Here is a 24,619-nt window from a genome sequence, read left to right on the forward strand (position 1 = left end):
ATGAGTGATCATCTGCTGAACATTTTATTATAACCAGAGGATCTCTGTTTATTGGGAGAAACTTAGGCTTCGGTATTTGCTTGCCCACTTGGGAGTCATCGTACTTGCTTTGGCTATAGATATATTTCAGTAGAACTGAAAGCTTTGACTCTCCCGCCATATGCCATCAGCTCTTATCAGGCCCTACTTGCTATTTGGTTGCAATTCTCTGCTTCCTGATTTTATTGCAGCAGGGATATAAGGAAAAGCCAGATTTTCTTCCCCAGGATGGTGGTAGAGCCTGTTATCAACTTCTATAATTTGAGAAGTTTTTTCTGTTTCCATAGCCTCAGCTTTTACGCCTCGTCTTTGCCATCTGTCTCACAGAAGGATCATTTAAGGAAATAGAGCATGCCTCTGGGATAATTTATATTTATTTCTGAGCATCTCTGTTTTAGCAGTGTCATTTTTATATTTCCTGTAAAGTGTTAGATCATTTCCAGGGCACAATTGAACAGTTTGTACACTGTCCAATGGCTCCTGGTTGAGGGGACAGCAGTGCTGAAACCTAGCCCGTAGTCCGCTGGCAAGCCATGTGCCTACCCTCCCTGAAGATGGGGAATCTTGTTCCTCTCATAAAGCTGCCACCTGCTTGTCAAGCCCTGTGCCTGTGGGACTGTGCCCACCCGGGAGGAGCACCTAGCTGTAATTCCCTCGAAGGTAGCATGACTCTGATTATATCAGTCTTCTGAAAGCTCTCCAATGACTTCCTGTCTCGCTCAGAGTAAAGTCCTGTCCTTACTGTGCATCTTTCTCTATTACATGGCCACTGGCGACCTTCGTTTTTCTCATGTCAGTCCAGTCACACTGGCCTACTGGCTGTTCCTCGAACACACCGGAAATGCTCCCACCTCATCCCAGATGACTTTCCCGAGATTTTCCTGTGGCTCCCTCACCTTCTTCAGTTCTTTGCTGACGTGCCACCTTTTCAGTGACCACCTAACTTAAAATACTCTGAACCACCTAATGCCCTCCATCCTCCCTACCCTTTATTTTTCTACATATCACTTATCATCTTCTAAAAATTCTACATTTTTAATTGTTTGGCTCCCCTATTATATTGTGAGTCCCATGAAGACAGGGACATTTATCTGTTTCATTCACACCTGTTTCCCCAGCACCTGGAACATGGGTACAGTGCCCGGCACATAGTAGCTGAATGAACAGCTATATATTAGTTGCTCAGTATCTCTGAACCTCAGCTTCTCTAGCTGTAAAATGGGAATAATGCTTATTTGGGAAGGGTAGTATTTTGTTTCTGTGTTTTGGGGATTAGTACTAATGTATTCAAGCACCTAACACAGTATCTCAAGAATGTATCTACCATGTACTCATAGGTGTGTGTATATGTTACTACTACTACCACCGCCACCACTGCTACTACCACTCTTCCTGCTACTGCAGTAATCTCAGTACTCTCTTCTACTGCTGTGTGCAGGGTACTCTTTGAAGTTTGAGCCTAACTCTTTGAATTATGCTATAGAAATAACTTTGTTGAAACAGAGTTTTCCTTGAATAAATATAATTGCTTCCTGAATAAAGGTTTGTATATAATAATGCATACTATTTATTTGTAGATCAGGTTATAGGGAACAGAGAGCTTTGTTCTACTGTGTATCTCCACGCCGCCCAACATGGGGCTTATGTGTGGAAATTACTTCACAGTTGTTTATTTAGTTGATTTGAACAGTACAGACTTAGAAGTTTGGTCTCAAGGTTGATTCTGAGAGCTAAGATTTTGAAGTTCACACCTGTGAAAATTGTGTTTCACTAGATAATTTCTGCTGCTGAAACATTGACATTGCATCCATCTAGTAAAATTGCTAAAGAAAACCTAGATGTATTTTGTGAAGCCTGGGAATCCCAAATTAGTGACATGTCAACACTCCTAAGAGAGATCAATGATGTGTTTGAAGGAAGACGAGGTGAGAAATTGTCCACATGTTGAAATATATTATTATTTAATGTAACGCTAGCAGTTTTTAATGTCAAACCTCAGATGCAAAATGAATTATCTTGTAATAACCTAATTTGGTTATTTTTATAGTAAAATATCTTGCACAAAAAAATCATGAAAGTATTATCTGTCCTTCTTCATTTTAGTATCTAAGCTGTAAAATTTGTTCTACAGCAATATAGTAGATTTCTTTGAATTAATATTAACATTCTAGTTTTCCTATTGAAATTAAGTCATTTTATATACCTTCAAAATTATTTTTTAGTCTTAGTGCAAAAGCTCTTCTGTAATACAGTAATTCTCTGATTTAATTCTACTAACTTTGTAATGAAATGAATGTAGTTATTTGATTTTTGAATTGCTTTCCTTCCGCTTGGATGGAATCTCTTTCCTTGATGACTACATAGTCTTGGAATATTTCCTGTGGTGGGTAAGTTCATTGGTATTTCTACAACATGTAGAATAGCACCTTACAATGCACAGGAAGGCATCATTTTTATTGTTTATTTTAATATCAACTGGGGGTTTTGTTTATTTCCCATTGTACTGTGTCTTGTTATTTATGTTTATGTGTTTTTATGTATTTTTTTTCCTTCAAATGGCTTCTGTTAATGTCAAGCATGCTTTTTTAAAAAATAAAATGTCAAAGTCATTATAACATCAAATTACATATTTATTTTTACTGAATATGAACATTTAAACATTTCATATTTAAAAAAATAGCCATTTAAGATAATTGCTGATTTACTTAAAAATCAGGGAATGATAGAGTTTGTAGATATAATTTGTGAAGTATAGTAAATGTTTACCATGCTTCTACATTTAAAGATTTCTGTTGATAGCTAATCTGAATGCCATATCATTTTGATGCTTTGATAAAATATTCATAGTTACATGGATCATTATGTGAGGCAAGTTTCATATATTAAAATGTAAAGTGGTAGAATTAATCTACATTTAAAGAAGAATGATCACTTAACCATAGGACTCATTTAGGAAATTAAGAGAAGTGGCCTCCCCCTCTTTCTTAGCACTAGCATCCATTACAGATAGACTGGAGTTGAAATAGGAAAATCTCGTACTTATTTTTGGACTACATGGTCATTGTGGTTTCTTTTACTTTCAAGCTGGATATTACATAAAATATCTCTTCTTTAAGTTTGGGTAACCCAGCCTGAAAAAATCAAGGTTGCCTTAGCTTCCTTAGGGCTGAACAGAAATTCCTCCTTAGGTGGGAAACTCTGCTGCCTTCAATCAATGGGACTCCCATTGTTTAACTGGTAAAGTATCTTGCTGTCCAGAAGGCATCCTTACGTGGGGTTAATTGAGATAGGGTTGGTTGATGTCTTGTACTGCCTTTCTTTGTCCTGGCTTTCATCATGAAGCTCATAGAATAGCTTTTTCCACCAAGAAGTTCAACTCTGGACTAGCCATTATTGACCAGACTGAGTCCAGTGTCACAGTGTTGCTCTTCCTGTTCTGTATGGTTATTATGACAAGGCTGCCTGTTACTTGCATCTGCCCACTGCTTTCCACACAAAGGACAGAGTGCATTCTTCAGATCCTGATTTCTCTTTGCTACTGTTATAACTATTATTGAAAAGCCTTTGCTGTATTCTACCTACCTTAGTTCTGCTCTGCATAGCTTGACTCTTTTGACTGGGAAAATTATCAGATATGTTTGCAAGTATCATTTAATTAAACAATTAAGTAGCAAACAGCATGCTAAGCAATGAGAGGGAGGCTTTAGTGTTCTCACACTTGAAGTCAGTCTGAGAGCTAGGTCATTGTCCCCTTACTCTGAGACCCTCATATTTCATAATTGGGCGTCCTGGGATTGCTTCAAGAACTCAAAAATCAACTATTTTCCTGCCTTCCTGCCTTCATCCAATTCTGCCTTCTTACCCAAACCTCCAGGGCGGTCATGGTCCTTGTATTGGAAGGGATCAGATCAAAAAGACTCCACTTTCCCTTAGTGATGACTATGTATCAACATTTAGAATTTGAGATTATTTTAGACAAATAAATGTCAAAAACAAGCCTTCTCTCATGGCTTGCAGACTCTATCCCTCCTTTCAGGAAGCTGAATTTCCCTTGTTCTGTTTGAAACATCTTACAGTTAATACGTCTAGGCTTCAGTTTATAGTGATGCCCAGGGTGGCCCTGTTCCATAGTTGGGCATCTATTTTGTCACTTGGCAGATTGGATGCATGAGGTGCTGTCCACTAAAATGGGAAGTACAGGAAGAGGAACGTGCTTGTGGATAAATAGGAGTTTATTTGCGGGATGTATGGGTCTGGAACAGGAAGTGACCCATCTAGACAAGAGATGATGGGGTGAGGATAGTACAAACGGAGATAAGAGGACTGATTTAAAACGAGTTTTACAAGTAATAGTGCTAGGATTTGGTGATTAATTGAAGGTAGAGGTAAGGGAGAGTTTGTGGATGACAGCTGGGTTTGGATTAGAATACCTCACCCTTACTCCTGAGGTTAGCTCATAATCTGCCTGTCCCCAGTAGTAGGGGATTCACTTTAAGTGGGTCTGGGGACATGATTTTCTTTTTTTTTTTTTTTTGATAGATCATGCTATTCAGAGACCCTTCCAGAACCAGAAAAAGCTAATTGTAAAAACTTGTAGTCAGGAAAAATATAGCACATCTTCAGTAAAATAATAAGGCTTTTCTGGCCTTGGGGAATTAGCTTTATTCCCTGGAGATGCAGAAAAGCTCTGGATGTAAATGAGAGCAGCACTTTTCAGTTAGGTTTTCATCAGAAATAATTTTGGTACCCCCATAAGATGAGAGGGCCTTTTGAACTTAATTGTGAACTTAATTTATCTCAAGGTGTAAACTTGGAAGTAAAGATGGCACAATTGTGGTGTTGATTTAAGGAGTATTAGACAAAGGATTTAGGGAGTATTAAATTTATGATACCCCTGTGAAGACAGTGCTTTGAAAACAATTCTATAAATCAAATATCTGTACCAAGTATGTTTTCTCCAAATATTCTGTTTTTTCCAATGAAATTCTAGCGTTTATAACATGTTTTCATCAGAGAGAAATTATTTATTTATGCTACCTCTTTGATTTGGTATAATAGCTAAACATAATTGAGTCAATATATTCTTGCTCTGCTTAGAATCAATGGCAATAATTAGACTTGTATGGAAAAAACAATTATAAAATGATTCAGATTCATCATTTTTATCAGCTTATTTAAGTTGGGGTGTTTCTTTTTGTATTATTATCAGCTTATTTGGTTTATGTTAGAATTGAGGGAAAGAGGAACAACCTTACTGGCATAGCATTCGGAGGAGACATATCTGAAGAATGACCAATTTTTCAGTTGTCCTCAAATTTGTAAACTATTTTGAGTCTAACCGAAGGGTGGGAATAGGGAGCAAAACAAAGTCCCTGTAAAAGCACCATGGGGATTGGAACTGCCAGGTGATCAATAATTGGTGGATGGTGATGGGAGCAAACCAGAGTGTGTAAAGGCTCTCTTTTCATTGCATGTATTTCTCCCTGCCTTCTGGTTTCTTTAACTCTGTTGTGTCTTGGAGAAATAAAGATACTGAAACAGTTGGGGTTTCTTCCCCTCTTTGGATATGCAATGTGAACATTTCAGGGTCATGGGCAATAGGAAGGACCACAGGGTTAGATGATACAGGATCGCTCACCTAAGCTAACGATATTTAAATAATGATTATGCCCTCTTCTGTAGCTTAAGTAGAAGCTTAAGTAGTAGCTTAAGACTACTTTTTAGGGATATTAGGGACAGGATTCAGACTTTGAATTAAGATATATGATGAATTTTGAGCTTCCGAGTGACCTGAAGACCATTTTCTGTTAATCTCACAGCTAAATCAGACACTTATTACATCAGAGCTAGGAAACAAAGCATGGAAATAACTTTTTCCTCTTTAAGTTTTATTCCACTCTTGCACTTCTGAGATCAGAGAACCACTAATAAAATTCCCTTACAATTCTGACATTACAAAGAAATGATTTGAATCATAAACCTATTACCAAGTACCATTAGCTGACTCTTAATGACATTTCATCTTCGGAATCAGCACTGTCCAATAGAAATATAATGTAAGCCACATATGTAACTTAAAATTTTCTAGGAAGCACAAGGAAAATTTAGAAAGAAACAGGTGAAATTCAATTTTAATAATATTTTTAACTTAACCCAATATATCTAAAATATTATTTGTTTATAATCAATATTTAAAAATTATTAATGAGATCTTTTGCATTTTTTTCTTTATATTAAGTCTTCAAAATCTAGTATGTATTTTACACTTAGAGCACATCTCAATTCAGATTGGCCATGTTTCAATTGCTCAGTCGTCACATGTGGCTAGTGGAGTACAGATTCAACAGCATAGTTCTAGATGAAATTTTAAATATGATACGAGCAAATTTGCTCCATTCATGCAATAGTCATTTTATAAGAAAGGGCATGATTTAGTGCTCTTACATTTTATTTTCTTTTATTAAGTGGAGCCATATGAAATTGCTGTTTTTGTGTTGCAAAGTGGTTGAATATCAGCAATTTCATATGGTTCTACCTAATATAGCTGAACACATGTCCTTCCCTTGAAATCAAGAACCAATTACTGTTCAAATATTATTTTGAAATCTTACCCAAGATATAACAAACTAGCTTAAAAAAAAAGTCTGTCATCCATTGTAACCTGACTTTATACATGATCCAGAAGCTGGAAAGATGAAAGTGCAGGAATGAAGTGGGAGTGACACATCTCCTTCCTTTCTTTAGTTATTGTGCTTCTTGCCATGTGTTAATTCGCAGCCAACAGACTGTTATTTGCTTTTTTTCATCTTCCTCTCTTTACACTAGAGTTGTCCTCTTCCCTGAGTGGGAGAGTACAGTACGAGGTTAGCTGTGAATGATTCGGTCTAGTACTTGCAGAAAAGGAAGCCAGCACTGATAACTAGTCCTGATAAAAGAGAATCTGCTTTCATTAGAGGCAGCTGTTGTAAGAGAATTCTCTACAAACAAAGCTGCTTATAAATATAGTAAATGTCAGTGAGATTTTTTGCCTTTCTGCCATTATGTTGGGAGAGGTAGAGATTGGCCACCACAGATGCCTTAGAGATACAACTGTTGAAAGTCTTCATGTTCAACAATCAAATTACAGTTTTATTTCTCAGTCACATGTAATTCATAGACTAAATTATCACAACTAATATACTAACATTCCTGTTTATTTAATAATATTCTAAAACTTAAATGTGAATAATAGAAAATGTGTTGTAAGTTATGTATCTTATTTGTAGGAGAGAAGTATGGCTACCTTTCACTTCCAAAGCCAATGGTAAGTAGAAGAGTTTTGTACATTTCAGAATGTTTTTATTCAGAAATTGAATTTATGCTCTTAATGCCTATTGCTACTCCCCCCTACCCCCCAATAATTGACATTATGAAAGAAAGGATATCAAATGTTGATTGTTCAGAGTTGTTATTCGGACCAGCAATCTCGATGTAGCCCACACTCTGATTATTTGTGCTGGGTTTGGGGAGTTGAGGGAACAGGTAGGTGACAGATTTTATGATTAATAAGAGGTCATAATTGGAAGTTGGAGGTATTTTTGGTCTTCATATCTTCAGTCTAATGCACAAGGTCATGTTGGAACCATTTTCTACAAGCTAAGAACTTTTTTAATGCTTTCTACCTTGATGAAAATATGTCCTGCTATTTATATTTAGAGACTTGAAATGTTTGGCTTTACGTAACCGAAACTCACTCATCTGACTGCATTCCAAAATAGTGTCCACTAGATGGCAAGCTTGGTTACATTATTAAGATAGTTTCTGTACCTTTTTAGGCAATTCTCTTTCAGTCTCCATTAAACAATTTAATAATAATAATTTGTAAAAGTAAAAATAAAAATAATGAAAACACAACTAAATGTAAAAGAATAAGATGGGGTGTAAAATTATAAATAAAATAAAACCTAAAAGCCTCTAGGCTATTCTTAACTTTCGTAAAGGCTTTATCAATTGCTTTATAGACCCTAGGCTAGGGAAGAAGATAGAGATGATGTGGCTATACAGGAGGGAGCAAAGAGATCAGTGGTCATCTCCATTTATTTTCAAATGGACATAAGAAGCAGCTTGTGTGTGTGTGTGTGGAACCTTATAGTTTCCTTTATTTATTTTCTGCCCTTTAACTTCTCCTATTTCTTCTATAGTAAACAGCATTAGGAAATCTGTATGTTAAACGAGCACTTATAAACTATGGGATAGCAAAAAGGGAAAAATTGAGACTGTTCTGTGCTGCAGTGAAACTGGTAACAGAACAGCTGGTCAGAAGTAATAAGTCATGGTAATAATAAGGGAAAAACAAAAACAGAGAGGTACATGTATATCTCAAAAATATTGGTGACGATGTTTCTTAAGCTAAGCAGACACGAGTGTTATGTTTTCATACATAGTATACACAGTATTTTATACACAGTAATTTATACTGTGTGGATATGTGTGAATATATACTCAATGTGTGTGTGTAGTTTAAATAAATGTTTCCTTAAAAATAAAATGGCTCCCTGCATCTCCTGGCCTCTTTATCTCCACCAGCCCAGCTGTTCTGGAACTCCTGCCCCAACCCTGGGAGTTCCCACCAGATCCCAGAATGAAAGGAATGCCCAACCTGGGCCGCCATTTCCAGAGAACTTCTGAATATATTTTTCAGAGAAACGCTGATATTGGTAGTGGTTTCTATTCTTCAAGTAAATAGGCATCTGTGGGCCAGCCTTCTAACCTAACCAGTGTACAATGTTCTCTCTTCTCCTGGGGAAATATATTCCGAGTTCCATATAGCCTACATAAAAACAAACTTGCTGTTTCAAAAATAGGGGCCCATCAAACATCCAGGTTCAAATATTAAATCCTAAATTCTACGTATAATGTTCTCTACAACCTGAAATATAGGATGAGGAATCAGGATGTCAGTGAAACTAGGATGCTGAAATTTAGCCCTCAAAAGGGCAAACTGGTTAAAGGAATTGAATTCCTGAGTCATCACATTAAGAACATACGGACAACCACATATGGTGGCTAATTTTATTACATCATTTCATAAGAATAATTTAACAGAGGAGCCAGGGAGGTCTTGGAGTATACTAACTGGACTCTGAGAAGACTGTGGAAGTCTTTAAGTCCTTCTGAGACTCTGATCTGCTTTCCCCGGCCCCAGGTTTCTAACTACCCCTTCAAAGCTGAACTCACATACTAGTAGAGTATTGACAATTAGTTGTTTGTTTTAACTTAAACAATTGAATATAGTTTAAGTATGTACTGAAAATGTTTAAATTAAAATTTTATTACAGGTACTTTGCTGTGCTTTCTATTACTACTGTATTTCCTCCCAGTTAACTGTGCTGCTTTTAGTATGTCTTAATCTGTTTATTGTTACAGAAGAATAATGCAAACCTGAAATCATTAAAGCCAGACAAGGCTGACTCTGAGGTAAGACCTTTTCCTTTGTAGTAGTCTTACCTCTAATCTTCCTTTTACCTCAATAATGACTAAATTGTTGTGATTAAAATGGATGTTTTGTAGGAGCAAGCCAAGATAGCAAAGCTTGGACTTAAGCTGGGTTTGCTCACCTCTGATGCCAACTGCGAGATTGAGAAGTGGGGGGATCAGGAGAGTGAGATCGTTCGATGTGGACGGAACATGGCCCGTGTGGCCTATTCTCTTTATTTATTTACCAGGTAAATGTAGTTACGTTCTGATCTTTTTAAATGAATTTAATAATATCTGGTGTAAAGAGAAAGTGCCATGTTAAATCATTGATAAGTTAAAGTCAGTGTCAAATATATGGTAAAAAGTCTCTAAGAAGTTCTTATGACAATTAAGTGAATGCAAGAAGAAGACATTTATTTAATTAGGATTTAGATTTAGAAGAGATCCTTTTCTAAGTTTGTGTCCCATTCTTTCCATAATTTTGAAATAATTCTGCATTCTGCTTTTTATCATCCTGTATATCAAACGAGTCTTTCTCCCAGCCAGCATCAGTAATTTAGAAAACATGCCTTTCAAATATTTATGCAAGTGATTGATTAGATACAGATCAAAGAATAGAACCATGAGGCCAACTGCCTCAATAGGGAAATCTCAAGAGTCTCCATGAATCAGCATTTATTATGTAGCAGAGAATTTCCCCAGCTTTACTTTTACCTGACCTACATTCTCTGACTTGTCTTCCTTACAAGACTCTTTGATCAAATGCCTTGTTGAAGTCAATGTTGATCACATTGCACAGTCTTTCGTTATAATAATCTATACCTATGGTAGAGTAATTCCCTGTTGCTAAAAACTTATCAATTACCTGCTTGATGATCTGTTCCAGAATTTTCTCAAGGAATGATTTTAAACCTTTCATTCATTTTCTAATATCTATCTTTTTCATTTTTGGAAACCTGGAGAATACTTGATATTTCTAGTGTTGTGGCCCGTCTCCTACTCATTTGGATTTTGAAAATTTCAGCAGTGGTTCACACCTGCAAGTTGTTTCAGTATTCTGGAATGCAATCCATTTGGTCTGGAGATGTAAGCTCAGTTAAAGTACTTAGGATCTCTACATCTGTGTTGGCTTTGGGACTCAATAAATAGCAGTCCTTTTCCTGCCCAAGTTCTGAACAAAATGAAAAAGAAGCAAAAGAATAGGCAGATGGGGCCAGTAACATTTAAATTGATAAAGCTGATATTGGATAATGTAGTTTTATAGCCACAGGCAAGTAGCTTTTTAAAAATGATCCCTAGAATTAAGAATCTTACCCTGTAAGGGCACAACCTATTTCTTAAAACACATGGAAAAGCAGGTAAATCCCAAAGGCAGCTTTACTTCCAAGAGCAAAAGGAGAAAAAGGGTTACAGTGTCCAATTTATTTTTGCGAAGGCACCAAAAAGACTGAAAAGGTAAATAAATGTCCATCCTCTTCTATGGGGTGGAATAAGTGAGAGAGCAGAGAGAAGTGAGGGATGTTGTGCTGGTGAAGATTCCTTCATATGGAAAGAAGATGAGGAGTTGGGAAAAAGCATTCATTTCCATCTTGATAATGTCTTCTACCTTTTCAAGATCATTCTCTGGACGGTGAAGGAGAAATGATAGGAGTTGAGTAATTTTGCCTCTCTTTAGCAGTCATTCGTTAATGCCTTTCCATATTTTCCATCACTGGAGAACTTTCTTCTTTGGTGGTTTTCTTCCTTTGTTCTTAATCGTTCTTAGCAAGCTTCTCCTGGGATTGAGTCTTCCCAAAACTAACTTTGACTTCCTTTCTTAGTTCATACTTTAAAAAATCTGATGAGTCAAGTCTGCAAAAGAAAGTAAAATGGAACTCCTTTGTTTACCCACACTAAACATGCACAGATTAACTGAAATAACAAAGATCTTTATTTTTGGCTGGAATTATGCTAGTGATCTCATGGTAATAAAAATTAGATCTTTTTTAGAAAAATGTTTTGACTGATAAAAACTGGAGAAATAAATTATTACTTAATGAATGTAGTTGGCTATATAAAATCTTCCCAAACACAGGATTCATCAGTAGAATTTTTTTTTAAGTCTGTAACTGCCCCTTTTATTTCTTGTTTCTTAATTCAGAATATTTCAGGATGATATGGTCAGCATTTTTTGTTTCAGAGCCAAAAAGTCTTGGTAATATAAAATCTCAAGCCGGCTTTGTTTCCTACCCTCACTGTCCGCATACCTATTTTCCCCCCAGCAATTTTTTGTTTCCTCTGAAGAGCTGTGGTTTACCAGCCTCATTTGGTTGCTTCTTTTGAGTCCCACCTGTTGGCCTTCAGAGTACCCAGTTTTGTAGTTTTCCTGGGCAATTTGATAGCTCTTCCTCAGGCTGTTTTTTAAGGTTGTCTTAAAACTTTTATATAATTTCTTAAATATGTCTTAATAATTCATATATTCGTTTTCTAGTGCCTTTTAGTTTAAAAAAATTTCAAACTTACCAGTGCCTTATAGTTTTTAAAGTGGTTTCTGCTTCATGATTTCATTTGATCCTCACAAGAGTTTATCAGCAGACTGGTATAATTTGTTCACATCTCAAGGCTGCTAACGGGCAGAACTAGTAGCTACTAGATGTCAGATCTTCTGGTTCATGTCTAGTCCACGGCTCCTCTTAATGCCTTCTGTTGCTCTTTGCTGTAATTTAGCTTTCATTTGTAGAGGTCTTAATGCTCCTTGGTGGTTCTCCATCTGATACTCCCTAATCTTCTGATGAGAGTGGTAGCACAAATGTTATGGTTATTTTATAGACTCATAATTGAAACTTGAATGACATGGCTCCTCAAAGTTAGACCTCTGAGTTCCTACTAGAATTGAAGTTAGAATTAGAAATGTGAATTCTCCTGACTTTTGGTCTGATCCCCTTTCCATTATGCAACAAAGGACTTTTGGTTAAGACATAATATCAGATCTCACATATTTAATTTATGAAGCAAAATGAAAAAGGTTAAACAGAAAAAATAAAACAAGTATAACTTGTCAGTTTTAAATTTCTTTACATTATAAAATTAATGTATAGAATGTTTGCTTGAAATTTTTAAAAGTACCCTCAGAAGTAATAAACAAATACTAAAGTTGCTTCAAGAATAAAGTCACGATATTAATAGTCTATTCAATAGTCTTCAAAATTTGGGATCGATCTGCTAATTCACAAAGTGCTCTAAAGCTTTAATATTATAAAACCAATTTCCAGGTAATGACTTTTTACCTCCTTAACAATTTATTTCAGAGGAGAGGGGCCACTGAAAACTTCCCAGGATTTAATTCATCAACTAGAGGTATGTTTTATTTGCATTTGTATGCTACTACTTTAATTCTGGGCTAAAAGTAGGAAATAACTGGTTTTCTAAGTGATTTACTATATTGTGTTTTGTGTGCTTACCTGTGCACACACATGTGTACTATACAGAATGGTAGAAAAGTGGAAAAGTAGAGGGTTTGCAGTAGCATTTTGTGGAGGTTTTTTGGTTATCTTCTTGGAAAAAAAACAAATATTTATAGGGTTAAAGCAGAATGGGCTTTGTTGACAATCAATAGATGCAATAATAGGTTTAGGAAAATATCCTCTCAGCAGATGCATACCCTTATACTTTCCTGAATGCTAGAAAGGCTTTTGGCCTCTTCATCATTGAATTGGATGAATGATATTGATTAAATGAGAATAACACGTACGAAAGCATCTGTCATAGGCTTGAGACCATGAGAGAGTACTCAGTACATGTTCATTTCCTTCCTTCCTTCCATATTCCTGCTGATTCAGGGCACTCAGGGAGAGACAGACAGACCAACACCCACCCTTGTGCCCCTGGGTCTAATGGAACGTCACATAGGCCCGTCTCTAATTCTCCTCCCGTAGTTGGAGGCTTTAGATTGGCAAGTGGGTTGCAAGATTACTTCCTTATTTTCCCTAACTCTCATGTTAGTCTGTTTGCTTGTCTAGAACCAGAGCATTCTTGCATTTGAAATTTGAAATTTCTGTCACTTTTTCACCTTTATATAGTTTCCTTTGACATTCCCACATGCTTCCACCTGAGCCTTGCTTCAGGAAAGGGATTTCAGCTTGAGAGGATGATTGTCAGCAGAGTCAGAAGAATTATAGAAAATATTTCATTTGGATTTTTTTGCCAAGTTGACTATAAGTGAACTATTTACCTTAAAACAATTGGAAAAAATTCTAGATTCCTTCTATTTGGCTCATAGCCATTCTAAGTCACACCACACTATAGGGGGTATTTCACTGCAAATGATCCACTGTCACCTTCTTCCAGTGTGAGCTTATTCATTAAACCGGTGTCTGTTGAATTGTCTACTAACTGTGACGAACCTAAGATGTTCATCAAATATTTACTGAGCTTGTACTGTGTGTCAGACCCTGGGGATAAGAGCTCTGTGGAGGAAAGTGAACAAAACAAAGCCCTTGCTGCCCTGAAGCTTACATTCTACTGGGAGGAGACTGACAGTAAAAAGTTAAATATATAATGCCTATATATAAGTATTTAGAGATAAAACCTTGTAGGATAAGAAGGGAGTGGTGATGGACGGGTGGTCAGAAAGGACCTCTCTATGGAGGTAACATTTGAGTGGAGATATTAATGAAGTGAGAGAGTGGGTATCTGGCATGGCACACAGAACACGTGCAAAGGCCCTGAGGTGCAGGGGCAGGCTGGAGGTATCTGAAGGACAAGAAGGAGGCAAGTGTGCATGGACTGGAGTGAGTCAGAAGGGAAGTGGTAAGACAGGACATCTCTGTAGCCATGAGAAGAACTCTGACTTTTTCAAGTAGGATGAAAACCCATTGAGGGTTTTGAGGGCCCGTGGCATGATCTGACCCATGTTTTAAAAGGTTTTGACTTGACCAACAGGGTAAATGGTAGTGCAATTTACTGAGAAAGGGAACATTGTGGGAGAACACCAGATTTAGAGGGTGGAAATCAAGCATTTTGTTTTGCTCAAGTAGGATATAAAACACTGGTGTCAGGATGGTTCAGAAATGGAGAGAGAGATTTGGGAGACAGCAGCTTTAAGGTGCTTTTAAACCCTGATCCTCTATGAAATAGACATGGATCTTGCCCCCAAGGGGTTGGCAGGCTAGAAGGGAAGAGATGTGTAAAACAGGAAGTGGTAACGTGGAATGATGAAGAACATATGGGCAAGTGAGTCATTCCTTTTGGTTAGAATCTAGGTGTTACACTCATTGGTTTCCCTCCTAAAGGATCAGGAAGGATACAAAGGACTATTTGCCTTTGAGATCAGTTAATCCAATGACAGCCAGCTGCTAAGTCTGTTGGACAGAGGGTTAAAGTTAACCCTGAACTTATTGCCTCCCTCTTCTTCATATTCTTTATCTAATTTATTACCAATACCTGTTATTTTTCTTCACAAATTACTCTCAAAATTTGCCCTGTTCTCTTCATTTTTACTGCTGCCACCTAAAGCTTAGTCTTCATCCCTTTACTCCCCTGCTCTCTCTCTCTCTAGAATATTCTACATACTATTTAAAAGAATCATCTGGAATATTTTTATGTGTCCAGCCTTATTTTTCACTGTTTTTCCCCAGCATCCTGTTCTCCTTACTGAATTGTGAAATGCATGGTGAACAGTCACAAACAGTCTGAGCTGGTTAACCACTCTCAAATGCGTGATTAAGGAATGTGTATGGGTGACAAATGTTTTCTTGCTTAGCTGGAAGCTAACCCTTTTGACCTCCTGCTCTCAGATTCATCACCCTTTTATAAGTGGGGCAATTAAGAAATGAGCTCTGGATCCTTTCAGAAGCGCAGACATACTTTGTATGGTTAAGTATCATAGGGCTCTGTGATCCTCCGGAGCACCTGGAAGGGTCCAGGTGTGGAGGAGCCTCTGCAGGGGTTGATTGTTCATCGGGTCTGGAAAATCTCCTTCTGAATATGGTTAAACTCGTGTTTTCCTGGGTACAAGAAACACTTTAGGAGTTCCATGGCAGACCTTTTACGTTTAAGTTTCAGGTTTAAAATTCTCTATGAAATTAGCCATGAGTAGATTTCTTACCAACTATTCATAAAACATCTAAAGTAGTAATGTTTTTCCTTTCCACCAGGTTTTTGCTGACGAGGGCTTACAGCTTGCTGCAAGTGTACAAGCTTTCTCAAAACAGGTAAGACAGGTCTACTGCCTGCTGCTGGTGGTATGTCACGAGGACCCACTTTGGGGGTATATTATTAAGGTATAAAGGTATTTAATGTTTAAAAGATGGAGTTTTGTTGGAATTGTTATAACTTCCTAAATTACATTTCAGCTAAAAGATGATGACAAACTTATGCTTCTCCTGGAAATTAACAAGCTGATTCCTCTGTGCCACCAGCTGCAGACAATAACTAAGACACCTTTGCAGAATCAAGTGTTTCTAAAGGTAAAAGGGCGGGTGGGTTATTCAGGTAGACATTTTAGAAACTTTCACACTTCTTGGTTTATCAGATTAGCTTCCTGCCCCTTTTTCTTCAAAGTGTTAATACCCACAGAAGGGCAATTTGTTTCCCTTTTTCATCCCATGACTTCAAGAATCACTTATTACCTGCAGTTATAACTGACGCCAGGGAGCAGTAGGTTCACCAAGTAAATTAGCTTTTTGGACATGATTAATTCCACAGCACTGAGCAGCTACCCGTAAATCCTGATGTCATCACATGTCTAACTAGGGCACAAACTCCTCAGAGTATGGGCCCTCATTTTTTGTGTTAGGGAATTGGACTTATGCCAACAACGCAGAGTGCAGGGAATTGCAAAGTTGGGCTTCACTCCACTATTTGGAGTGCTTTGAGAAGCTCCTAAACAGCCTGAAGTAGAACAGGTTGATTTTCCGTCCATTCTTCCTGGGGTTCCATGAAGTCGGCATGACACCTGGGCAGCAATCCCTGCACCTGTGTTCCAGGGCCTCAGGTCAGCTCACCTGCCCTAATCTATAGACTTTTCAAGATCACTTAGGTTTCCATAATGGAGAAATTTTATCATTTTAAAACTAAATAGATGATAGTCTTTTGAAGTACCCTTTGTAAAGGAATTTGATTTGCTTGCTTTCTGTCACTATAGGTTGATAAGTGTATTACAAAGACAAGATCCATGATGGCTATCTTGGTCCAACTTCTTTCACTTTGCTATAAACTGCTGAAAAAGGTGAGATAGTTTTTCTATCTTCAACTGACATTACAAAAGCTACCTTAAAGGAAAATGCAAAAGAAAATAGTTACTATTTAATTTTGCAATCTTTATTTTTAGAGTAAAGCAGAAACTAATTGTCTTAACTCTTTCCAGCTTCAGATGGAAAACAACAGATGGGTCTCAGTTACAAATAAAGACTCTGTGGATGGTAAAACTTGAGAAGCTTTTGGGGTCAGATCCCTGGAACATCACGTGACAAGGCTGACATTTTTAGAAAGCAAATGATACTTTATATTTTCAGAAATTCAACAATTTTATAAAGAAAACAATACTGAAATCTTGCTTTATTTTCTGATCATGAAACTGATTGTAAAGCTTTTTGACAACTAATAAATGCCATGATAGCTGCTAGATGCTAATTGCAGTATGATTTTAAAATGGGACATTGCCACTGATAATGTTCTTTAAAAGTCAAACCAAATATTCAAACTGTCTTAATGACAGTTTAATCCAAAGAAGCTGTTTTGAATATGTGCTCACCTTTGACATATTTTACCTTAACTTCCTATTTTCTTTTTTTGTTTAAGCTTATCATCCAGAACACTGATTTTCAGCACAGGGTTTCCTTAAACCTGTGGACTCTTCTTCAATCCCTCTGTCCACCAGTTGTGACCATCCCTCTTTGCTGTCCCCTCTGTCACAGAGCATCCATGCTGGTAGCACGCGTTTGTTCTCTGACACACGTTTCACACAGCACAGGCTGTCTGTTGTGAGGCATGGCCCTCTCCCATTCCCAAAAGCAAGGTCATGGAGCTGACTCCGTGGAGTCCTGGAGCTTACTAGGAGATGGTTTTTGGTTCTCATTCTAGCATATCTGGCCTCTCTGCCCTGAATGTTAGCTCGAACTCCAAGCCTATCTTACTGGCTTAAAAAATATTTTTTGAACTCTCCTTCTCAGTAGTGACTGATGGAATGGAAGACATAAGACACAGAATGATGGAACTAAGAAGCTGTTTGAAATAAATTCTGAATAATCATACATTTTAAATATGTGCCTTTGGAATGTTCATTATAAACAAACATCTTTCTTTAGTCTTTTTAATCTTAGGGTTTAAAGCCTTGTGTTTGCTTTGAGGTGGGGTTTTGATTGCAGGATCCTGTTTATAGGTTCTGTCCTTATGATACAGTATGGTAAACTTTTCTGAACTCTCGATAGTGCTGGTATCCCAATGCTTTGAAAGGCATTTTGAAATCTAACAGGACGTGCCAGTTGCCAAATGGCAGTAGTTACAGCAGCTTATCTGATGATCATTATCTGGGTTAGCCATCACAATCAATATTCATAAGATACTGAAGAGCCACAGTACTACCAATTAGCTAAGTCAATATTATATTGAAGGAAACCTGAACTTTTACCATAGGCCTCAGGGAGAAAATGGGATGCACTCAGCTTGGTTAACGACCTTTATAAAATATTCTTTTATAGAAATTATCCAGCGTGATTTTTATTCCCTGAAACCAAAGTTTTCCTTTAAATTACAATAGAAATAATGGGAGAATGTAAGGTAATGTTATATGTAAAACAGATGTAAATTCTTTTACTATCTTTAGTGTCTTTGTTTTATGACGTCTTCAGGAATCATTGTTTGTGCTACTTGAAATGGGGACCTGCTGGTTTGTGCTGACATTTTCAGCTCATAGCACTGCCGGTGTAGATGTTTGCAGACTTACTGCCTGTATCACGTCTGGTGGGTATATTTAGGGGGCAGTCACGCTAGCACTCAAGTTACAATAAGTTTTTCTTGTAAGTCAAAAATAATTTTAAAATTTTATTTACAAAATACTTTTACATACCTGAAAAGAGAATATTCTCTTATTTAAGTGCAAGTAGGGGTGGGGAAGGGATAACATAATTATTGATTTCAACAGCATAAGAGTATGATAGAGAACCAAAGAATTTACATGTCAAGTGATTTCTTCTGTATTAAATAATTGTTTTATTTAAAGACAGAGATATTTAAATATATGTATGTGTTGCAGCCCTTAAGGAAAAATAACAATTTTTAAAGTCCTTTCATTTAAAATTCAATGTAAAGAACTATACAATCTTAAACCATAAATTCATAGGGTTTTTTTTAGTTTAAATGTGAGAGCTTTTGTTCCATTCAAAGGCATCTGTCTATGAATTACAGTAACTTCTTTGCTTGTCTCTCTGTCACTAGCGTGTGAGACTGAGAGACTACAATGTACGTATTGGCAATAACCAGCTTAACACTGCATATGTTAGGAAAGCCCTTTGTATTTTTCAGTCTTTTCACGCATCGCTCATTTAAGCCACAGTGTTAACAGTTCTACTTTGCTCCAGAGAGGAAGGCCGCCCCAGCCCATAAGGAGTAGAGAAGGTACACTTAGACACTGCCTCTCCCTTGCCACCTAAAAGGAGAGGAGCTGGGGCAGAAGGGATGGGCCTAGACGTTTTGGTAGCGTCCCACTGAAGCAGACTGGGTAAGAAAGGCTAGCTAGGCTTTTTAAAACTTCACACTCATGAAAAATTGAAGCAAAAACAATAACCATGCCCTCACATTCAAACAGCAGTATGTCAAAATGTAGTATTTACTTTCAGTTTGCAGGATGATGGGTAAATTATTTTTACTTTGCTACTTAAAACTTTTCTGTCTTTTCCAAATTTTCCTCAAAGTGCTTTGTTTGTTAGCTTTTAATCAGAAAAACATCCCTTGCCTGCCAGTTGTTAGAGAGAAGGAAAAGAAGAACAGAGTGAGTGTGTGGGCAGGGCAGATCTGGGAGGTTGAAGACGAAATGGGAACCAAGGCCTGTGACACAAGACAGAGGGAAGACTAGGTTAAGTTTTAAGCTCAGGCCTCCTTGCAGATGGCTTTGTATCTTCACATACGCCGGTCCTTCTTTAGTGCACTGATTTAGGCCAAGTAGGAATGAGAATCCTGCGGTGCGTTTTACTCCATCTGAATCCTCATGAAGTAGCTGTTGCGGCATTAATGCGTTTTACCACAACTTCTTCATATTGCTTTTGTGTTAGTAACCCTTCTGTTATGCTTTTACTTTCTTCAAATTTGGGCAACACTACTGCAATGTAGCCTTCAGTGGATGGCTAGGAAGGAAAGAGAATCTTTAGTACTGTCAAATGATAAAAAAAAAATCAGATAAAAAGAATGTGGATGGGATCATAGTTTTTTCTCTCTTTTACCTTCTCTTGAAGAATAGATGGCTTATGGAGAATGTTTTCATTCACTTCCATCAATCGTCCTCTAACACAGCTATTAAAAAGAAGAACTCTTTTGAAGAAAAATACTACCTCTTTTGTTTCTCCAAAATTATGGTTAAAAAGTAACTCACCTAGATATGGTGTATTCTTCTCCATCTGAGCAGTAAATCTTACACAGAGGTGCAAGTTCTGTTAGAAACTGCGCCCCCTGATAATAAAAAGGAAGAAGTAATTAATTGATGTACATTTTCACTTTCCTTTGAGAGGCAGCCCTCAGTGTTATAACAGGATATATTCCTGGAACTGGTGTTTTAAATAAAAATGACTTAAGTATAGAAAAACCATTCATTTGTTCAAACATGCATATGACAGGTACTGCTGGGCACAGCCAGTTACCATCCTAGGCTCTTGGGGAAAAGCAGACTAAGACACGTGATAAAAGGTAGTTTAGTTACAGATTAAGAGTGTATTTTATCAAATGTAAATGAGAAAGCTACATGTAGCCCAGTGTAAAGATTTCAAAATTGCAGGGAAATCCATCAATGGGCAATTATAGAAAATTCAGCATGACAGAGTGACAGCAATATTGTACAAAGTTAGTTTCAGTAAGCTTCCTACCTTACTTTTATATTAGAACTTAATAGATAAAAGAACTTCTTTCTTAGGGTCAATCACTGAGACTTTTTAAAGGGGTATTTTTCTAATTAAGAAAAATGCACTTTGAGGAAAATTTGGAAAACAGAAAAGTTTTAAGTAGCATATAAGAATAATTTGCCCATTATCCTATAGTCTAGAAGTAAATACTACATTTTGACATACATCTGATTGAATATTATGGCATGGTTATTGTTTCACGTACTCCACTCTCTCATGTGTTGCTCTCTTTTTTCCCTGGAGTTTTTCCTGTAGTGAACATTGGCATTTGAGGTCAAGATGCTATTCTTTATGACCTCTTTATCATTCAAAAGATTATCAGACCACATTCAGATGTTACCACATTGACTTCACTCCTCTGCTTGTGGGTACTTCCTTTCAAAATATTCATCAGTGCAACACCCCACTTTTGGGAGGAGGGGCTGGGGATTCACCTCAGAGGGTTTGTCTACCACTGGGTCTGTGTCAAGACAGCAGAAGTGTTGTGACCCTTTTTCTTAACCTCCCTTGGGAGAATAAATGATTGGCAGTGCTGAGATCCAGGCGAAACTTATCTGTGGTGGGTTCCACATGCAGGTCCCTCTCTGTTCTTCAGTAGTAATAATAGTGTTACTGTTTCAGACAAAGATTTATCGTAGGAACTTCACAAGCACCAACTGTTGTAATTTGTAGACTTTATCTTTTAAGAAAGTTTCATGCTTTTCTAAGTCCCTTTGTTTCCTGACCAAGGAAAAATCAGTAATTATAAGGCATGTTATCAGGGGATTTCAGGCCTACAAAGGGGAGTATAAACAAGGGTCTCTTGGATCTGTGAGGGTAATGAGCAGAAACTCTGAGTATGAACGCAGTAAATGAAGGACCTAAATCACCTACTGAAACTTTCCTATCCAGTTGGTATGTCAGGATACTTTAGTATGGTACCGAATTATCCTTGGTGGATCCCCTCTTTTAATAAAATGTGTCCATCTTGCCTAGAGTTGTAGAGGGGAGAGAAAACGTTTTGTACAACTGAGCTTTGTATGGAGGTAGAGGGTGTGGCTAAACATGCATTAAATGGGCAACAGTTAAAGAATGGAAAATGCTAAGGAGCAAATACTGTATTTTTTCTCAGATTGATTTTTTTTCCACTACCTCAGGATATTTTTTTTTCTTTTTTAATTTACTTGTGAAAAATATATGGTAAAGAAGAATTGGTCACTTAAATTTTACAGAACTCAAAATACTGGTTTAATAAAACTACAAGGGAGAAAATAGCTCATTATATTGGTATTAGAATTGTTTCTTCAAAGGCCTGCCTTCCCCATCCTCAATCCTGGGCATGATAGGGATGGTGGTACAGCACTCAATATGAGAGATACTATACCTCCTGAAATACCTCATTTTTTAGAAGGGAGAATTTCTTTAGAGTTAAAGTATTCTTAAAATCAGCACCTCAAACGGCCAGGAAGTATGCGGAGTGGATTCTAAGACTGACTGGATCTATCATTACTATGATAGAGAGGATTTAAGTAGAGAATTATAGGAACATACCCGCTTAAATTTCCCAGAGACCTTGTTCTGAAGTCTGCTACAGTTGGTACTGATTTGATAGGAAATGCTTTCAATTGTTTTTCCACTTTGAAGAACTGGATGAGATTCTGCCAATGTGATGACACATACTCTACAAGGAGCAAAAATTGATCCTGTATTATTGCTTGGTATAATTCTTCCTCCTCTAACAGTATTCCTACTAGCACAAGAATATCTGAACTGACATTTGTTTAGTCAAACTATTCTCTCCCCCCAGTCTCCTCTGGCTGCTATTGGAGCATAACTGTAGAAGGGAATACAATAATAAAAGAGGAGAAAATGGGACTGAATATCCTTCTCAGAAGAGGGAAGAGTACCAGAGGTCCTTAAGTAGCACTGAGGTAGAGGAGAGAGAAGTAAGGCATGCCTCCATGTACAGGATACCTGTGCCTCTACCCAGCCCTCTCTATGGGCTCTGGCAACTCAGTGGTTAGGCACAGACCAGTATTTCAGATAGCGGCTGACTGAGAGCCAGCCCTGGTGGTCCAGTGGTTAAGATTTGGCACTCTCACCGCTGTGACCGGGTTTTGTTTCCTGGTCAGGAAACCACATCGCCTGCCTATCTGTTGTCATACTGTGGCGGCTTGTATATTGCTGTGATGGTGAAAGCTGTGCCACCAGTATTTCAAACACCAGCAGGGCCACCCATGGTGGACAGGTTTCAGTGGAGCTTCCAGACTAAGACAGACTAGGAAGGACCTGGCCACCCGCTTCTGAAAAAATTGGCCATGAAAACACTGTGAATAGCCATGAAGCAGTGTCTGATATATATCACTGATATAGCCCCGGAAGGTGAGAGGATGGCAGGGTTCCGCTCTGCTGTCCACAGGGTGGCTAGGAGTCAGAAATGGGAATGTACTCGAGAGCATTAATAACAAGCTGACTGAGGGGTGTGGTCCTTCATTTGGATGTTTGGGTCATCAAGTTTAGGGTGAATAGGCACTGAAAAGGCTCATCCTTGTCAACCAAACTCCTCTAATAATACCATTTCAACACAGTGGAAGATAACCATTTAGTAAACATTTGTTCAGTCCAAGACCATATCAGTCTAAAATACTAGAAAAAAGGGTTTTTTGATGATTTAAAATTTCCCATTTACTCACCGGTTAGAGTGCTGTAGTACACAGTGGTCCTCACAGGGTTTTCCTTTGACATCTAGAAGAAGAAATGAGTCTGTTGGTTGTTGGGTCATTATTTACTACCACTGTGCGGTACTTTCTTTGGTTTGTAGAGATAATTATGAAGACTGGGCACGTACAGTTCATTACTCAAAAAGATACATCTGCAGGCTTCCTATAAAGTATTTAAGGGGACCTTGCTCAGATGGAGTCATTCACTCAATGTTATCTCACAAATGTGATAATTAACTCTTTGCTGCATCTTGCTTTATCCTCTTTAAAATGAGTACACTCATTTCTATTAGGAAAATGAGATTGCAATGCATTCTTTATATAGTAGGATATGCTTTACCGGTCAGTTTTAGAGTGACTAGCATCCTGGTTTGTGTAGGGCTGTCCTGATGTTAGCGCTGAATGTCTCAGATTCCAGGAAACCCCCTAGTCCTGGGTAAACTGGAATGGCTGGTCACCCTAAATATGGCTAATAAAACGTTACAGCATTTTTTTAAAGTACACCTCATCTCTGAATGAAACGGAGCACGTAGGGGTTAGAGGAGGGTCCCCAACGATGCTCCCACCACTGATATTTACTAGGTACGTAAAGTAGTAAAAGAGGATACCTACTTCTAAGTGGCAAATATATAACACCGGCGGCTTCTCTTTGAGTAAAACTGTTAGATTCTGCTTTCTAGTGCCTCTATTGTAACCCACCCTCTTTTCTCCATCGCTACTGGCTCTACCTTAGTTTCGACCTGATCATTTAAACCGTTTTATCTATCGGCACTTCCTATAGGATTGAGCGCCTCAAATCCCTTTAGGCTCTCAAGGAGATAGCAATGCAGCCCTGACTACCTCGGGGGCCTCACCTTAGACCACCACCTTCCCGCAAGCAGCCCACCCTCGAACTCGCACTGCCCTCGCCGGCCCTAGAAAGCGCCCTGCTGTATTTCAGGCCTCCGAGCCTTTGCTAATGCCATTCCTTGGGCCTAGAAGGCAACAGAGAGGTCCAGTACCTTCTGACGTGGAGGTGAAGCGCCAGGGAGAGCACGCGTGGTTTACGATCTGTCACCATAGTCCCCACAGCATCAGGCCAACGTGGCCGAAGAGAGATCGACATCATTCTTCACTTACCTGCTTTGTACCAGCGAGTGAAGTAACGATCTACGAGCGACGGCACCGCGGGCTCTGCGGCCAACTGCTCGGTAGCCATGGCGACCCCGGGCGCCGCTAACCCCGCCTTCCGGGTCTGGAGCGCTTCCTGTCTGCAGGCCCGGGAGGAGGGTGTCCTTCCGGCGCGCAGCCCGCAGCGTGCGCATGCGCGATGCTCTCTTGGCCTCGCAGGCTCCTCCC

General features: G+C 38.2%; 2 protein-coding genes across 2 annotated transcripts in view; one reads left to right on the forward strand and one right to left on the reverse strand.

The window, feature by feature from the left end:
* Positions 1-17,735, forward strand: part of CTNNAL1 (catenin alpha like 1) — a 58,833-nt gene extending 41,098 nt beyond the window's left edge. The window contains exons 11-19 of the mRNA XM_014834463.3: positions 1,814-1,964; positions 7,305-7,342; positions 9,445-9,495; positions 9,589-9,743; positions 12,783-12,831; positions 15,630-15,686; positions 15,828-15,941; positions 16,619-16,702; positions 16,841-17,735. Of these exons, the coding sequence (XP_014689949.2) occupies positions 1,814-1,964; positions 7,305-7,342; positions 9,445-9,495; positions 9,589-9,743; positions 12,783-12,831; positions 15,630-15,686; positions 15,828-15,941; positions 16,619-16,702; positions 16,841-16,906 (765 nt within the window). The 3' untranslated portion in view covers positions 16,907-17,735. The remainder of the gene's footprint in view (positions 1-1,813; positions 1,965-7,304; positions 7,343-9,444; positions 9,496-9,588; positions 9,744-12,782; positions 12,832-15,629; positions 15,687-15,827; positions 15,942-16,618; positions 16,703-16,840) is intronic.
* Positions 17,736-17,874: 139 nt separating this feature from the next.
* On the reverse strand, positions 17,875-24,578 carry ABITRAM (actin binding transcription modulator). The gene is made up of 6 exons (XM_014834464.3): positions 24,401-24,578; positions 23,255-23,306; positions 22,113-22,242; positions 20,060-20,136; positions 19,911-19,980; positions 17,875-19,814 (listed from the first exon to the last, which is right to left on the reverse strand). The coding sequence occupies exons 1-6, from the start codon at positions 24,477-24,479 to the stop codon at positions 19,677-19,679; spliced, it is 546 nt and encodes a 181-aa protein (XP_014689950.2). The 5' UTR covers positions 24,480-24,578; the 3' UTR covers positions 17,875-19,676.
* Between the last annotated feature and the right edge of the window lie 41 nt (positions 24,579-24,619).

The sequence above is a fragment of the Equus asinus genome, chromosome 10 (genome assembly GCF_041296235.1).
Source record: "Equus asinus isolate D_3611 breed Donkey chromosome 10, EquAss-T2T_v2, whole genome shotgun sequence".
Classification (NCBI taxonomy): Eukaryota; Metazoa; Chordata; class Mammalia; order Perissodactyla; family Equidae; genus Equus; species Equus asinus.

Bases quoted from the DNA above. Each gene is read 5' to 3' on its own strand.
- ABITRAM (XM_014834464.3), bottom strand. From the start codon at position 24,479: ATGGCTACCGAGCAGTTGGCCGCAGAGCCCGCGGTGCCGTCGCTCGTA. The intron at 22,243-23,254 runs GTGAGTAAATGG...TGCTCCTTGTAG, and splicing joins GTACTACAGCACTCTAACCG to AGTATGTGTCATCACATTGG. The intron at 19,981-20,059 runs GTGAGTTACTTT...TCTTTTTAATAG, and splicing joins GAAGAATACACCATATCTAG to CTGTGTTAGAGGACGATTGA.